At 35.7% G+C, this 17,436-nt stretch overlaps 1 protein-coding gene across 8 annotated transcripts in view; it reads left to right on the top strand.

Annotated features, from left to right (window-relative positions):
- GPHN (gephyrin) overlaps positions 1–17,436 on the top strand; it is a 288,205-nt gene that overhangs the window by 111,566 nt on the left and 159,203 nt on the right. For all 8 annotated transcript variants that reach the window (XM_017829764.1, XM_017829762.1, XM_017829761.1 and 5 more), the window contains one exon: positions 8,390–8,447. In XM_017829764.1, the coding sequence (XP_017685253.1) occupies positions 8,390–8,447 (58 nt within the window). The remainder of the gene's footprint in view (positions 1–8,389; positions 8,448–17,436) is intronic.

Raw genomic sequence — 17,436 nt, 5'->3', positions numbered from 1 at the left:
TTTTACATATCTTGGTCAAAACTTCCTCTCTTTAAAATAAACACATAATATTTTTTAACCTTGGCATAAGCTGGCACATGGACTTTGTGTGTCTAAGCATGCTTCCAAGAATGTACATGTGCTCGAGCATCTTAAAATGGAAGAGCAAATATACGCTGAAGTTATTGAAAAGAAAATTATAGTAGTGTAGTGGGATGTGAGAAACGTACATGGTAAAAAATTGAAGGGTTCATGGGGAAGTGCCATATTTTTAAAATCCATTTCTTATTGGATAAGTCTGTAGGGTAGTAGACAGTGTTAATTTATACAAGATTTAGCTTTACCATTTGTACTAGTTCTGGGTCAACTTATTCTCTTAGGAGGAATCTTCTTTTTCTTAATATTTGATTCAGATGGTCTCTCTTTTACGTTTGGGTAGAAGCAAATAAAGCTCAACTGAAGTGATAGGAGTGTCAGCAAAAATAGCTGTATCTGCCTGTATAGGTTTCTACAAGCTGCTATGGTAATTTACCAGTGAAATCTCTCATTTCCAGGCGGATCATTGCAATCCTTATCATACTGCCTAAATCCTTTAATTTGCAATGCCTTCCAAGGTAGGGAAAAGGTCACTCTTTAGCACCCCAAAATTTTGCTTTCAGTTGAGGTAGGTAGGTGAGGATTTTTTGACAGGCAATTGCTAGCAATATATATGCAAATGCTCTGTATCTCTCCTAGGTATGTACTTGCTGGAAAAAATGCAAATACGTACTTTGCCCTACTATGGTATTTCCTATAGGACAAAGTAAGGTCAACATTTATTATTGTCTTGGCACTTCCTATAAATACTTTTCATACAGTGTTTTAAAGTCTTCAGTCTACCAACTAAATCCCAACATGGATATTAAATATATGTATCTTTGTCTAAATGGTGAGAGTTTTACTGGTTTTGTGATAATGGGTTTTGTCTGCTTCCGCATATTTTTTCTCTCAGGAAATTTCCAATCTTGCTTATGTTGTTTAATGAGCTGGCTGGTCAAGCATCTGATGCCCCGGTGGGAACTTTCAAAGTCACTGAACACGTTTTTACTTAAATCTAGCTGACATTTCTGTCTGTTTGATTTAATGTATGATTTCCATATTTAGATTACCAATCAGATGGAGCGTAGTACAATCATTCCGCTGCGCTATAAACATGCATGCATCCCGCACAGAAGTGGGCTTTTTTTGCTGTTGGTCCACATGGCAAGAGCATTTTCAGATTCTGCTGGCATTTGGAAAGACTTTATAAGTCAGTTTTAATTAGAAATAAAATTTTGAATCTGTAATGAAAATTCAAAGTGCAGAATTAGTCTTCAGTACTGTATTCTCAACCCATTTCAGTTGCAGTACCCCTCTGTTATAATCTGGTAGAACTAGTCTATTACAAATAACAAAGTATTTATTTAGCAGTTAAATGCTAAAATCCTTAAAAAAAGCTCGAAGTTCTAAATATCCATATTGTTTATATTTAATTTCTTTTTATTAAAAAATATTTAAATGTTTGCTGTTTGCATGCTTCAAACCCTTGCCATGAAGCATACAAGCATTAACGATAGGACTTTTGAGCAATTATTAAATAATTTGTTTATGACAATCAAAACTTAAGTAGTTTTTGCTTCTCATGGAAGTTCAGCATTCCTCCTAATTTTGCACAGAGAGCTCCTCCCCATACTGAGATTAAAAAAAAAATTAAAAATTGCACCACTGAAAGGTCCAGTTTTCAGTGTCCTCTTCATCCATTTTGTTTCTTTTGGATACAAAAGTGTCTGCAAGCCCAAAAATTCTTGGGGATGGTGCCTTCCCTGCTCCCCTTCTATGCCTTTATTAGGCAGTAAGCAAACTGATAAACATTTTCAAGAGGGGACAGAGCTGTGTTTTGGCTGGCAGCGGTGATACCCCAAACTGTCATACATAGGTGTGCCCCATGCACTGAGTTAAACCAAAGATACCCCCTAGAAAACTACACAAAGCTCGGAACTCATGTTTGATAGCTATACAGAGGTGTGTATTTTAAGTTCATATTCTTTATGTCATAACAGTTCCAACTTTCCTCCCCAAAATTAAATCAAGTCAGATTCATTCTGCTAAAAGGGGAGAGTGGCTCCTGGTCATGTGATTGCCAAATGACCTTCATTTGACCTCATCCCAAGTTTCTGACATATACTGAGAACAAATATCCTTGTTGTGGTCTTTTCAAATAACAGATTGTTGAGGTGATAGTATTTTCTTGCTGGAGGTGTCTGAAAAATTATCCTCTTCTGATTTGTTCTTGCTTTTCCTGTAGTAAAATAAAAACAAACAAACAAACAAAACCAAACAAACAAAAAACACCAAACAAACTCCGAGGGGTGAAAGAGAAAAATAACATGGTTTTCCTCCTTAAAAATAATGTTTTCATGTAGTTTGTTGCTTTTGTTGATTAAAACAAAAGCCAGAAGGCAGTGAAAGATGTGGTATACTTGTGACTCTTGAAACAGTTAAGAAGGTAGGATTAATCTTAAAACATTGGGTTAATCCTCCTCCTTCATTGTTTTGTGTGTGCACAAAATCTTTGAGACACAGTGAGGCAGAGGTAGAGTCCTGTAAGTTTGATGTCTTAATCTCAGAGCTATTGTTCATGACATACATGAACTGACAGAGGGCATGTCTGCAATAATTTGATTTCTGTGAAGTTTTTGAGTACAGCATGTTGAAATTAGCTTAAGATTAATGGGGAATGGGGGCAGGAAGGCAAGTAAGTTTTTTAAGGATCTAATTATAGAATCCATTTAAAAAATTATAAAAAACCCCCAACCTCCAAAAGCAACTCCAAAAAGAAAAAAAACCCATGAGGTGGATCTTCATCACGTAATTCTACACTGAGTGAGACAGTTGTTGGGATCCGCTTTGCAAGCTGTTTTGCACAGTTCCTTGCTGGCGTGCAGCCAGCAATAGGAGCTGCAGCCCAGCTTGCTCTAGCTGCCAGTGTTCTGTTGTGTAGGAAGGGAACTCAAAATAGAACGCCTTCTTATTGCCTCCCTCAGGGTGCTTTAACAATTTCTCAAAGGTCAGTAGAAACTAGTTATCAATTAAAGTGGGTCTGTGTCTGCTTTTAATGTATGCTCTTTCAGGTTGTAGAGAATAAAGTTGCTTTCAAATGCAGTCCTCCTGCCTCTTTCCCTGGAATATTTTGTGAAGTTTTGGCTGTGTGTGAGGATCCAAGGCAAGTTATTTGTTGATGTCACAGCGGTCAGCATTAATCTAGTCCAGTTGAATAGACTAAAAATGCTGACTTGGTCAGTTTGCACTGGCAGGAGAAATACTGTAGCAAGTATTCATTCAGTAGCCTGTGATAAAATGAACATGCCCTTGGAAATAACCAATCTGGCTTCTAGTCATTTGATCTGCTCCCAAGAACAGTCTCTCTTAAATAATCTGCTTGGTTTATAAATCAGTCAAAAGGTAGAATATCCTGATGCAGATAACAAATATATTTGTGAGATGGATCTGGAAAAAAAATGTCGACTGGAGGATTTTGAGTTTTGCTTCCATTAAAAGTTGAAGGAGAGTTTCACTGGGAGATTTAGTGACAACTTGATATTGTTTAGACAGTGATCTATCTGAAGAAAGATTAACATTAATTAAAGTGGCGTTGGAGAACTTCAGCAGATGACAGCAGCCAAGCTGGCTACAAGCTATTTTTAGAAAATTGACTTCATTGCGTTTGGTATGATCATTTATTAAGTCAACAGATGAAGCAATAACTCAGCTTCTTTTGGCAATCACTGAATATGGAATTGTATATAAAGACTGTGTTCATATCTTTGGTCAGAATTCAAATTATAAAAGCTGACCTATATTGATTCAGTCCAAGTGTGCAAGTGTCTTGCACAAGATGTAGCTATGCAGTAATAATCCAGTGAGTCCATCTGAACATGCACATATACAGGGGCACAGGGGAAAATCAATCAGAAGTCCAACTTGCAATATATGGAAAGTAACACTGTGATAATTTTGACCTTATATCCAGAATTAATGTTTTAAAAATGAGAAATTAAATTTCTGTTTTAGATACAGTGTTAAACAGCAAACAGGTCATAAAAGGATAGCTTATTAAAATAAAGGATGGTTTACTGTTGTAACAGAGTTGTAATTTATTTCCCTTTTAGTTTTGTCTTGAGTTCTCATTTGAGACGTGGTTCATTTCTTCTTGCCTCCATTTGAGCACAGATCTTCCTAGTTTTCAACTTTCCTTAATTTGGATGGAGTTACTTTTCCCTCTTCAGTGATGTTCTGCTTTAATTTGTAAAGTAGTAAAGCTTCCATCTGTTCCAATACAACTGTGTTGGCCTTACTTCAGTTTATTTCCAGTATTTTGCTAATTTCTTAGGTTGCTATAGAAACCTTGTTTTTCACAGTCTCCTGAATCCTTTTTGTGAACTTTCTGTGAACCCAGTGTAAAAAGATAAAGACACAAAGTTTCTACTATTTTTAAAACCCCTGCACAAATATTTATGTCATATTTATTATTTCCTGATTATTTTTATGAAATTTCTATCTTACCTTTTCTGATTCTCTCCTCAAGGACCTTCACCAGTTTAGCCCATTAAAAGTGTGGTTCTTCATTATTATTGTGTCAGTGCTAATTTCTACATCTAGTAATAATTTCACTTGTCCTCTGCAAAGGGAGAACTGGGGTGTCTGTATTACATGCAGGATCTGATACAGAGTTGATGATGTCTATCAGAATTTGAATATAAGTTCCAGGACCTTTGAGATTATCTCTTACATTTACATGTAAAATATTAAAGCTAACTAGTATTTAAAATAATTTCACTATTAAATAATGTGGCCTGCTATAGTGTGAAAATACTGCAGTTTGAGAGAGAAAGACTTTTCATATTAGGTCTCTCTAGATGAGGTTTGTGACTGTCTTTTCAGTGTACTGGAAGTAGCTGGCTGTATATTTAGCTTTGCTTTTGGTTGGTTGTATATTTTCTGAGAGAAATGCCATTTACACTGGAGGATGCTGGGTGTTGTGTTGTTCAGCTGGAGAGAAGTATAATTAAAGTCTGTAATAAAACTAAAATGTGTGAAAGATGAGTGAATCTGCAGAAAAATTGAGTCTGTATTGATCTGAGTTCTGGCTGTTCTAACATGTTCTTTGCTGCATTATATTCTAGTGTACAAGGCCCATAGTAGTTAATATATACTCCCTCATGCTGCCTGGTCCTTTGGTTTTCTCATTGCAGTGCAATTACTTCTTGAAACATTGTGATTAAAAATTTTAGTGTAAAATGTTCTAAAAAAACCAGCCTGCACAGAGAGGTTGTTCACAAGGAAGTGAAAAAACATGCCAAGTGCGAGTCCTCTGTCAGAGTCTGTGTCACCCTGTAGCTGAAGTCTCCTATGTGTAATTGTCTGGTCTCTGTTCTTTAGGGTGTCAGTAATCAAATCAAGGATTTGCAAAATAACAAATAAACTTCCAGACAGGCCACAAGTGATATTGACACTTAAATGCAATTCAGAGAAATACTTGAAATATAAAGTTTTCTTCAAGTTGGACATATCAATTAACGCATTGATTTTCTGTTTGCCTTGATTTGCTGTTTTTTCTTACCACTCACCACAATGTTTTTGTTTTTCTCAGTAACTTGTGTGTGTGTGACATTATCTAGTCCCTCACACTTTGACTGTGGGAGATTTGTAATAGTGATGTGGTAACACCAAACTAAATGCTTTCAAATTTCTCAGAGTATTTGCTTTGAAGTAGCAATAAGCTGGTGTTTATGGTCTTTGAGTGAAGAGTATGCACCATGTTTCACAGCAGATTCTGCCTCTTTAGTTTGCTTTGCGAGTAAATTGTATGGCATAATAGTTTTTGCATGACATCGAAGCTAATCAAAACATTTTATCAGTCCAAAAAGCATGTTTTTAAATTGTATCTATATGTTCATGTTCGTTAGTCACAGGCTACCAAACGAGCAGATTAAATCCTTTTTTTCTTATAGATACATTATTGCATAGTAAAAACAAAAATTCTATTTCTTATATATCACACTTATGACCAGTAGAAGAGTTCAGACTGTGTTAACTGCATCCTCCCAGAGTGTGTGATGACTTTAAACTTCAGTGAAACTCACAGCTAAACTTTACACACAAAGTTAAATGTGTTTATTATGTCCTTTGCCCGTTAAATCTGGTACTATAATCTGTGGTGGATCTCTCTTTTGGAAGTTATAAGATAGAATGAAATCTAATGTTCTGAAATGAAGAAAATATAGACTTCCTTAAAAACTTCATTTCAACTCTTAGGCATTTATAAAATTGTAAATTATTGTGTCTATGATTCTCTTTCAGCTTCATTTTTAAGCTAAATATGTCAGTGTAGGATTGTAAACATATTAAGAGATATGTGAGCTGGAGCTATCAGTGAGAGATTTTATTTAAACGGTAACATAACTTTTAATATATCTTTCTCTTTTAAAAGTGTGTAATTGTGGACTGCAACTTAGCAGATTCAGTGTGTGTTAAACTCTTGACACAAAACTTTACAGAAGTATTTGCATAAAGTGATATTAACTAATGGTTTAAGCAAGCCAGAGGAGTTTACTGAGTCAATTATTTTGATTTTTTTTTTCTCGAATATATTCCAAGAAAGTGCTTAATAGTTCTGTTGAGGGTGGCCAGTAATGAAATCTGCCAGGTGGAATTCCTTGTTGCTGGAGTACTGGCAGTAGAGGCTCTTCCTTCCCCTCTGCTAAAGGGTAGAAAGTCAATGAAGTTATTTTTTTTGAGTACTCCGTAATGCAGGCAGGAATGGATCTGAAAGAACTCAATAAAAATTTGTATCTTATGGTCCTCATTCCAGCAGCAATAGGGCTGGTCATGTGCAATGTTAACATACATTCATCTGAGCCATCTCATGTCACAGTTTGATGAAGTAATCCTTCATCATGATGTTAAAACCAATTTCTTGTAGCTATCTCTAGAAACACCAGTTGAACAAAGGTCATGAAAAATAAAAGCTCATGTTTGTACTTGCACTGGCAAAGAAAAGTTTCAGTTCTCTCCAGCTTTTAAGCTCACTTAATGACTGGCAGCAATGGAAATTGCAGAGGAGAAAGCAGTTAGTATACTCATCGTTCACAATGAATTTGAGTGCTGTAATATCTGAACCCTGTCTGTACTCAGAAATCATACTTGATGTTACTTGGAGCAGTGATGGACTTTAGACTTGACTTTTCCTATGCAGACTTTATCTTCTGTCTAAAGCCTTCAACAGTTTGTTTATGAGTGACTTGCAGAGATATGGAAAGGCAGGGCTTATGCAGAAAATCTAATGCATTTTCTGTATTACTCTCTTCTCCCCTTTTTCAGTTGAGTAAATAGTATGTGTAATAATTTCAAGATATAATATAAGGAAATAGGTCTGTGTAGAAACGCTGACAATTGGAAGAAAAAGTCCCAGTAATAGGGAGAATAATACAAATGTGCATTTGATAGCTGTCTACTGCTTTACAATAAATAGTTTCTTATGTGATTTCCATTTCTGTAGGACTCAGAAGAGTAGTGTTGTTGTGCAGAGCCAGCAGGAGGTCATTAATTGCAATTACATTTTTAGGTCTGAATTGTCACTATCAATAATACTGCTTCATGAAATGAAAGAAGCCATATCTGCATGTGTCTGGGGAAAATGTAATATTTATCACTATTTATAGTACATGCTGTTCATGCATCTTCTGTATGTAAACTATTCTTTACCAGGATTTTTGCAGGATTTAAAAAAGTAATTTCAGTGAGTTCAGTGTGGAACAAAACCTCCTATTTTTCTCCATCAGTGCCAGCTATTGCGCATCACCCACTTTTTATTACCAGTCATGAACTGCAGAGACTTTTCAAACATGGAGGCCATAGAGCCTGTGTGATTTGTGAGGTCTGTACATGCACATTTAATTTAAAAAATTCAGTTTCTAGAACTGTATTTGGATGCTTTTAAGACTATATAGTATCTTAGTGAAATACTGAGCAAAAAGCACATCAGGCTTCAAATATTTAAACTCATCCATATGCCTTAGGCCACAAACAAGAAAACATAGAATATAATGATTGATGGCTGTTAATATAAAGAATACCATCCCAGTGGTGGTAATTCTGCTTGGTCGACCTAGTTGTTAAGGTGAAGGACACCTTCTTTCTAATGTTTATGTTAATAACATAAAGGGGTTTTGTTGGATAAAGAGGGGGGGGTTGTTCTTGATTTGGGGCTTAGTGGGTTTTGCCTCTAAATTGGTAGAAGGAATATTTGTGTTTTGGAACAAGTCATGACACCATTAACACATTGCATTTTCTGTTACTGATTTTGAGAACATTTTTCTTCTCCTTATTTCAGGTTGGGTGGGACTATATCTGCATACAAGATAGTGCCAGACGAAATAGAAGAAATCAAGGTACAGTATTATTGCATTTCAACACTGAATTTCTTTGTTTGAAAAATTACAGAAAAGTTACATTAAAGAGCCATACAATTTCTTATTTTGAAGTGTATTATGGGGGAGAGGGGAAATTGTCTAAAGTAAAGTTGTTAGATCCATATTTACAAATCTAAAATAGAATTTTAGTAATTTCTACCAGTACAGTTTACCTTCAACCTAAGTTGATTTCAGCAGGATTTTTAATGCCAGAAACTTGTGTAATTCAACACATTTCTGTTCTGTTACCAGAAGAGAGATACAGGACTCTTCTGGTAACAAAACTCTGGTGAACATTGAGTTATATTTTCATGACAAAAATAAACATAGTGTCTGTCTGCTTTTGAGATCAAAAGCACATCCGTATTTTTCAGTAGTCTTAAGGCAATAGTATAAAGTCATTGGTAGTCAAAATCATTACAAGCTCTTTGATTTTGAGTAATGACAACAATAAGTTCTGAAGTTTGCCTCCAATGTAATGTTCATTATAACAAAACTCACTTTAGCCAAGTCCACTTGTGGAAAGTGCATCAGCAATTTGTGTCAGTTTTGTTTTTCAGTGGGGTGAAAGATGGGTACTGGGTGGGAATTTGGCTTAGATCTGATTGCATGGTTTGTGTAACTGGTTCTTTGTTTGACTATTAGTAGGTCAGTCTGACATATTGCTTGCTCACTGTGATTGCTTAACCCATTGTGCTGTTTCATATATAGTCATTTTCAGCTGTGCAAAGAGAATTAAGAGTAGTTTTAAAATCTTGTAAAGGGAAGTGATTGCATAATATCTGATGTAGACATGACTTTGCAGTGTGTAAAGTGGTGAGAATTTATTCCTCCTCAATTAGAATCAAATGCACTGCAAGGAAAAACACTGACTGCCTGTATCTGCATCAGTCAAAGTTATCACACCATTGTGATCAAAATTTTTTTTTCTCCTTCAAGATGCACGGACTCCCTTATCCTGAATTTTCAAGGGGAACATGATTTACTAGGATAGATCCAATGTTCAGACTTTGGTCTTGGACAGAAAGAAAGAAGGTTTTCAAAATTTATTAGTGTTACATAGTATTTCCATGATGTTCAGAGTACTGCTCCAAAACTCTTTAAAAAATTACAGACCCTAAACCACAATCTTGTTCTTTTAATATAGGGAATCCAATCCCACTGAGATTTTGCTAATGTTGAAGATAAAGAAAGCTCATATTTCTGGCTTCATTGTCTAAACTGAGTTCAATGAACAAAGAAAAATGGAATGTTGGAAAATAAGAAATAATTTTACTTCTAGGAACTTAACACACAGGAATGTGGTTTTACCTGAACCTCCTAAGGAGACTTCTTCTGAATTTTCAGCTTTTTCTTACTCAGCTGGTGTTTAAGTGCTTGAGATCCTGGAAACAGCAAAGGATGGGTTACTCATTAGTCTCAGTTGTGCCAGCAAATAAGTGTGGGGGAAGGATTGTATTATTCTAAGTCAGAGCTATTTAAAGTGTTGGGGAAAAATCCCTTCCTTTACTTGTTCCTGGTAGCTGTTGTCTTGTTCGGGTAATGGGTTTTTGATGATGTGACTTAGGTCAGCCCACCTCTCACACCTTAGATGATTGAACTTCTTAAGCTGCAATACAAAAAGTGTTATTCATATGAAACAAGGCACTGCTGGAAGATGCTAAGACAGGCTAGCAGTGAGTATAATGGACAAACATATACTGAAGATGGAAAAGTATTATTTTGCTTATACATATTTTAAATGGCAGCTGAAAAGCTGGGAGACTAAGTGTCCTTCAGTAAATATAGGGAGTAGTCTTAACTTCTGAAAGATTTTCCCAGCAGATTGGAGTAGAAAAAGGAGAGAGGAGAAATAGAAGGCAAATGAGCTTATTGGAATGTTACTTTCAGAGAGAACATAATCTTATTCCATGCACAATAGTTCTGTTATTTTGCCTCACAACTATCCCTCCTCTATTTAAACATGAAATCTTAAGGGGGTTAATTTGATGGAATATGCAAAAAGAATAGCTCCATTTTTAAAATCTGATTTAACTTGATGGGTTGCTGAATTATATTTATAGGAATTGTAATATTCATGTTTTCTGATAGTCCTTACAAAGTAAACTGCTTGCTTAAATGGCAAAGGAGAGTACTTTATCAGACAGAGAGCAATAATTTCTGTGGCAAATAAAAAGAAGTCTCTTAGATAGTGTCTGCATATGAAAGGTGGTAGATTAACCTCTTCTACAGCTCAAAATGACTTATGAGGAAAACCGATTTATTATTTTGTTAATTCATGTAATTATATCTTAAGTAGAACATCATTGTAAGCAGAGGCTGTATCTCTGAGTTTATGGAACAGGAAAAATTCTGCAAGCCTTAATATATCCGTCGATGGAAAAGTATCATTCGAAGATTAATGAAGTGCATGTTTCTAAATGTATTAGTAATTTTCAAATATCCTATATTTTATCTGTGAGAATTTATTTGTCTGTATTGCAGTACTACACAAATTTTAACGTGTGTTTATAATGTTTCCACTCTGGAGTGTTTAGAATGTATTTATTTTTGCATATGAGTGTGATCTCACTCTGTGTATCTATGTACTGTGAGATTTTATGTGTCTAGAATATTGCCTATACATACATGTGCCTATTTCCTTGAATATCATCAGTGTTGGGTATAACTGAAGCAGTGGATCTCACTTGCCAAAATTAAGTGATGTGTGGCATCTTATAGGCATATGGATGAGGGAGGAGTATTTATGGCAGAAGTGATAGCATGTACCCTAACTACCCTCATGCATTGTACCAAGGTTAGGAAGAATTGTGAGGAACCAATCACCACTACAGTTCTTCAGCATCTCTATCAGTGTGAAATGAAGTGTCATGTAACTTACCATGCCTAGATTTTTGTCATAGGTGCTTAGGTTTCCAAAGTGAGAGCACTCAACAGGTAGCCCTATTAAGATACCATCACAGGTTTCTCCACTGAAAACTCTTCTAGAAGGTAGATGCATCTTCTGTCACCTTCTATCAGGATCTTCAGGACCAATGCTTCAGTAAGAGAAGCTTTCAGAGGAGGAACACCTGAGTGAATGCCTAAATGGATGTACTACCATTTGCATTCTTGTCATTCCTCTATACCGGTTAAAGCAATGTCACTTCATTTTCAGTACCTGCTGGTTTTAAAATACTTCTGGAACTGACGAAGACAGTAAATGTGGAAATTGCAACACATTTCTAAGAAGGTGTCACTGTTTTGACTTTCTCTAGACTTCTATTCTCATCAGAGTTATTTAGTCCTGTAAGCAAGAAGCTTTTCAAACTTGCAAAAATGCACTGTCAGATTTCAGCCGTGCTCCTCACCCACTGTAGTAGTATGTTGTGCCTAGAAGAGAGGTCTTCTAAGCCAAATGATTTCGTGTGCATAGGACCTAGTGAGCATATCAGGCAACACTGGTTTTGAAGAACATTGTCTAGTTGGAAATTAAAGCAGTTGCATTCAAAAGAAAATGAAAAGCAGCAACCTTAATGTTTCTTTATTTCTAGTTAATGACATTCATGACAAAATAGAATTTTGTTTACAGTATGGAAATTTTTCTCAAGAGTAACGAGCAATTTATGACTGATTAGGGAAAGTTTGCATGGTGTGCCTGTAGATAGTTTTATGTCAGCAGTAGTGTCTTATGGTAAGAAATGGTCTTTTTGATTGCAGCATTCTGTCATTAGAAAGGAAATACATGGTGTAGTGAAGGATTATTATTCTAGAGGAAGACTCAATGAGTGAGAAGACCACTCATTAGCAGATTTCTAAAAAAATACTTGGTTTGCTAGAATTTGCAAGTCAACCGCAAAAAGGAATTAAATTGTTTTGTGTTGGGGTTTTTTAATGTGCTTTCCCACATGCTTTTCATATAGGCATATGCATGCATCTCATCATCTCAAGACCAGAAATTAATTTTGTAGCAGGTGTTCAATTCATGAAAGTAATATGCAAAAGAAAGACATTGCCATTTTATTTCATGCCTATAATATTTGTGGCATGAGACAGATATTCCAGTGTAGAGAAAAAGGTTAAATGGTTGCCTCCTATGGTAGTTAATTTTAAGAAATGTTGTTAGAAATATTTTCTTAGTACTGATTGTAAATTGTAAATTTAGATGTAAAGCAGTTCTGGAGGAAGATGGGAATTAAAGTTCACCTAATGTATACCCAGATTTCTTCCTGAGTTCATTTCCAAATCCTGTATTAGCAGAGTCAATCACTGACTAGTATTCTTTTCCAAGCTACATATGACAAAAAAGTGTAAATTACATCGTTTAAATGACAGAAAGAACTCTGAGTTTTTTACTTGCTGTATAAACCCATAAATGATGTTACAGATTTGTTGTTTCCATGCTGGAGAGAATTAAAGGCTTGTGTGTGAGATAATCTGACAAATTGTCAAAAGCTTTATATAAAACAAAAAATTACTTTCCTTTAATGTCTCTCCATGTGTATGCATTCATGCTACAAGCTAGAGATTTTCACCCCTTGTAGTATTGTTAACGTACTCTTAGCCATGTATTTGTGCTCCATTCTTTTAAGTTCTTGTCTGTAGCCTTATATTTATATTTATTATATTGTATCATATTGCTTCTAGTTGACTGTGATTTCATTGTCTGTTGTGCTATGTCAGTTTTTCTTCTAGTCCTTTGTTGATCTAAGTTAGTTTTGTTTCTTCTAAGTCTGATTTTGCCCCTTTTTCTGGAAAGTGCAGTCTGTATTACACTGGGTTCTGGGTCTAGGCTTTGGTACCAAGCCTGGCTGTGCAAGCATGAACCACTGTGCAGGCACACTCTCACACCAGTGCAATATGAGTGTTTCATAAGACTGTCTTTTCTATTGTGGGATTTTTTTTCCCACCTATGAAACCATTAGTAGTTGTGAATATCAGTTTTGACTTTTGGATTATTTCCGCTCTGATAGGTTTGAGACTGTTTTTACTTGAAGGACATGACTCTTCTCAATACTATAGCTATTGCTATCTCAAGTTTTTGTATAGGAAATCCTTAGGGAGTACTCACTGAAGGGGCTTTTCATCTATTTCTCTCATCTTCCAGGGATGATGCAATTACAGACCCTCAACCAAAAAAAATCTTTACAAAAGAATGTAAAATGAGAGGTGGCTGAAGTGTCTATCACTGTTCCCTGATTATTGGACAACAGGATTGGACAACTGCCCTTATGGATGTTTCCGGGCATTTGATGGGATTTCTTTTAGGTCCAGGCAGTTGCTGACATTACCAGTATTACAGATTAACTCTGTTCTTCTCTGCCTTACTGCTTCTTTACTGTTTTGAGAGATGTGGGTGATGTAAACCAAGTAACTGAGAGGGGAAGCTGGGTATCTGCTCTTTTTGACATCTGGCACTGAAGAGGCCAATTGACTTTTCTTTCTTTAGAAGAGATATGTGGGGGTGGCCCAAATTTCTTTACATCTGTTAGTGATTTAACTCTGATCTTTATTAGGACTGCTGAATGTATCAAGAGCATTCCTCTGCTTTTCTGGCAAGGGCATTAAATGCCTAGACTCTCTGGATAAAAAAGTATACTCACTAACTTTCCCTATGAAAATAGGAATTGTCACTTCTTGTTTTCTTGCTCACCTCACCAACCTACCTTACTCTTACAAGCTGTCTTGAATATGGACAATGCTGAAACATTGTTATTAATTCCTGTTCTAATGTGAGAAGAATTTAAACAAATGTATGTTATATTTTATTGTGTAATTTAGTCTTATGAACATACAGAAATTTAGTTTGTGCAGATCATGGAATGTTGCAGCATGGAGAAGGGAAGGGCAGGAGGATAGTCCAACCATTTAAGTTGAAATGCCTTGCTAATGACACAGTATTGTTTCAGTAATGCTATTATTTACTTTCTAAAGCAAACAGAATAGTTCTTTAGTTCTCCCACAGAGACAAGAAAAATAGCTGAAAGCTAATTTACAAGACAGACCAGTATATTGCTCATCCTTCAGGCTTTTCTGATTACCTTGCATTTAAGAGGAGATAATGTGTATCAGATTTTTCATTACCACAGTCCTGTTTGTCTAGTCAGTCTTTCTTCAAATACATTAGAAACAGGATTTTAAATTTCTTCTTGTTTTCCAGGATAGAAAACATCTCTGCCTGTGACCATAGTAACCAATTTGTCTAACTTCCTCCTGGCTTTCTTTCATTTTCCATTTTTTGCGAACTACGTATCTCTGTACCAGCCATCACCTGAAACCCGCTTAGTTCTTGGGGCATCTTCTGACCAGCTCTAACACAGACTTTTTTACTTTTCATCTGACCCCATATACTGGGAAATGTTTTCAGTGCCTTTTGTTCTCACTGGAAAAGTCACTTCTTAAATGCAATGTCACTTAGACTGAATGAGAGGAGGAAACAAAACTCAGCTTCATTAAGCAGCAAATAGCTTTTGGCAAGTATATAAGTAAATCAAGTTGGTATAAAAGCCCTAATAATTTTCCATGTGACCTGTTACATTAGGTTTTGGTTGGTTATATTTAACCTATAAGAATGTTTTCTGATGATTCTTTTTTGGGATCTATGAAGGAAATTTAATGTTGTCCTATCATAAGTGATAATGTCATAATTGGTTAAGGGCTTGACTGAGTCTGAGATCTACAGTATGATCTTTCCTTGTGATAAATAGATTTCTGAAAGTTTTTTTTTTTTATGATTGTCACAATAGGTGAATGCTGGTCCTGTATATATAGGAAAAAAGGAAATCAGGTTTTCTTGGTTTTGTTTATCTTTCTAAAAACCCTTCAGGTTCTACGTGCTGGTCCTTTGTATATAGGGAAAAAAGATATCAGTCATGTTGTTGTTTGGGTTTTGGGGTTTTTTTTTGTTTGTTTGTCTGTATTGTTTCCTTAAATAACATTCAGGTTTTATAGCTATTCACAGGTAGTGTCTTAGTGAATTATGAAAATTATTATTTGTATAGAAATTAAGTATTAATGCAAATAAGGACATCAAAATGCTAATTGGTTGACAAACCATCTGATGAAATTCAGGGAAGGTTAATGTTAAGTAATGTGTGTAGGAGACATAGAAAAATCCCCAATTTGCATAAAAAATAGAAGTCTCTAATTAGACTACTGTGATCCAAGAATGATCCTGAGAAGCGTGCTAAGGTGGTTACTATTAGCTCAGTGTGCGGGAGCAACTGAAAGGATGGGGGGGTGGGAGCGGGGGGGGGAAAGACTGAGGGATTATTAGAAAAGGAACCAAGACCAGAACGGTAAACCTTTTCTGTTATGTATGAGCCTCTGGTGCCAGACCATATACAATGGCATGTGAAGGGCTGATCCCCTAATTACAAAAATGACACAGTAGGACTGAAAAACATTTAGAGTCAGATTATAAAAATTATCTAATTTATAGAAGCACTTCTGTATGAGGAACAGATAAAGAGATTGAGACAGAAAAGTCCAGAAGTGGCACATTTGGTTGCATTTCAGCAACATTCTTACTTATTTCTACTGCACTTTTAAAATTAACTCTCATGCTTAATTTATGCAAATTGTAAGACTGCCTGAAAGCAGGCATCAAAGTTTTGATTATATGTCTTCCATTGGTTGATAATGTACTGATTGTAGGAAAAAAAAACCCACACAGAGCACATGTCTCTATCAGAAACCAGCTTAATACAGTGTATTTTTCTGAAAAAGATTTGTAGCTGGTAGACTGCAGATAATTCCACTAGAGTACTGTAGTTTATTTTACTTTCATAGTATGTTTTCTAGATATTTTTTAATGTTGTGTTTTAATGTCTTGATTGGAAACCACAGTAGTAAGACACTAAAAATTACACAAACCTTCCTGTGATATGCAAGCTTGCAAACTGTATTAATAGAGTGATGCTTAGTACTTCACTGTGTGATTACACCTAATTAAACTTCTCTGATGATTAATTGTTTTTTGTGGTGCCCTAATCCTATTAGTGACTGTCATACATAAGGTCCACTGTCTAAAACAGAATATGAAAGATATGTTTTTAACAGAAAACCAACCAAAAACCTCCTTCAAGGAGACATAAAGGAATGATGTAAAATAGTATTGACATATTGAACCATGTGGCTAGAGGCATTTTATTTGCTCAGATGCTTTCTCTTATCAGATGCACAAGATTGGTCTAGATGAGATTTCGTGCTGATGGGCTGTATCTGAGCACAGATGTGAAATGGAAAGTTTTAAGTGGATTCTATGTTTTATTGAATATGTTGGTTAAGTGGCTCTTTTCATCTCTGACAGTGCACAGAGCTGGAATGTTGTCTTAAGTGATGTCCTAAAGGCTTCCACAAATGGTGTCTTCTAGCTAAATAAAATCAGAGCAAGGTGTGTAGAGACAAATTTTAAAAATGCCTGCCTTAGTCTTAGCCACTGCATCCCTGGTGCCAAGAACTGAATTATCTTGAATCATGTCTGTGTTACCAAGTTAGGCAAAGCAATAAAATGCATCTATCTATAAAGTAAAGCATGTGGTGCTGGAGATACAGCATCCACGTAGTATGTACTTCAGTATGTTTTATTTCAAACTGCTTCTAGCATTATTCTGTGTGCCTCTTAACAGCTGGAGTGGATTACATGTTCTGCATGTCCATTTTCCAAGTAAGTTTTAATTGAAAGGATTCCAGTTCATATACTCAAAGGCTACTTTGCAATATGAGCCAAAGTCTAGTAAGCAGAGGGCTATATAAAAGTGCAGTGCTGTTTTGAACTAACAGGCTATGGTAGATGTGTCCCAAGCCTCCAGCACATGTATTCTCGTAATACAATATATCAAGGTTACAAATGTGAAATTAATAACATAGTACCATCGTTACCAGTGAAACACTGTTGTCTGAGCTAAGTAATTAAAAAGTGCCCATCCCTCCTGGCAGACTATTAAAAGGAAAAAACAAAGGTCGTCTAGACCAGTGGTCTCCAAAC

This window comes from Lepidothrix coronata, unplaced genomic scaffold (genome assembly GCF_001604755.1).
Source record: "Lepidothrix coronata isolate B3197 unplaced genomic scaffold, Lepidothrix_coronata-1.0 Scaffold168, whole genome shotgun sequence".
NCBI classification, from domain to species: Eukaryota; Metazoa; Chordata; class Aves; order Passeriformes; family Pipridae; genus Lepidothrix; species Lepidothrix coronata.
The sequence above is the reverse complement of the archived record's forward strand: the minus strand, read 5'-3'. Positions and strand labels throughout refer to the sequence as shown.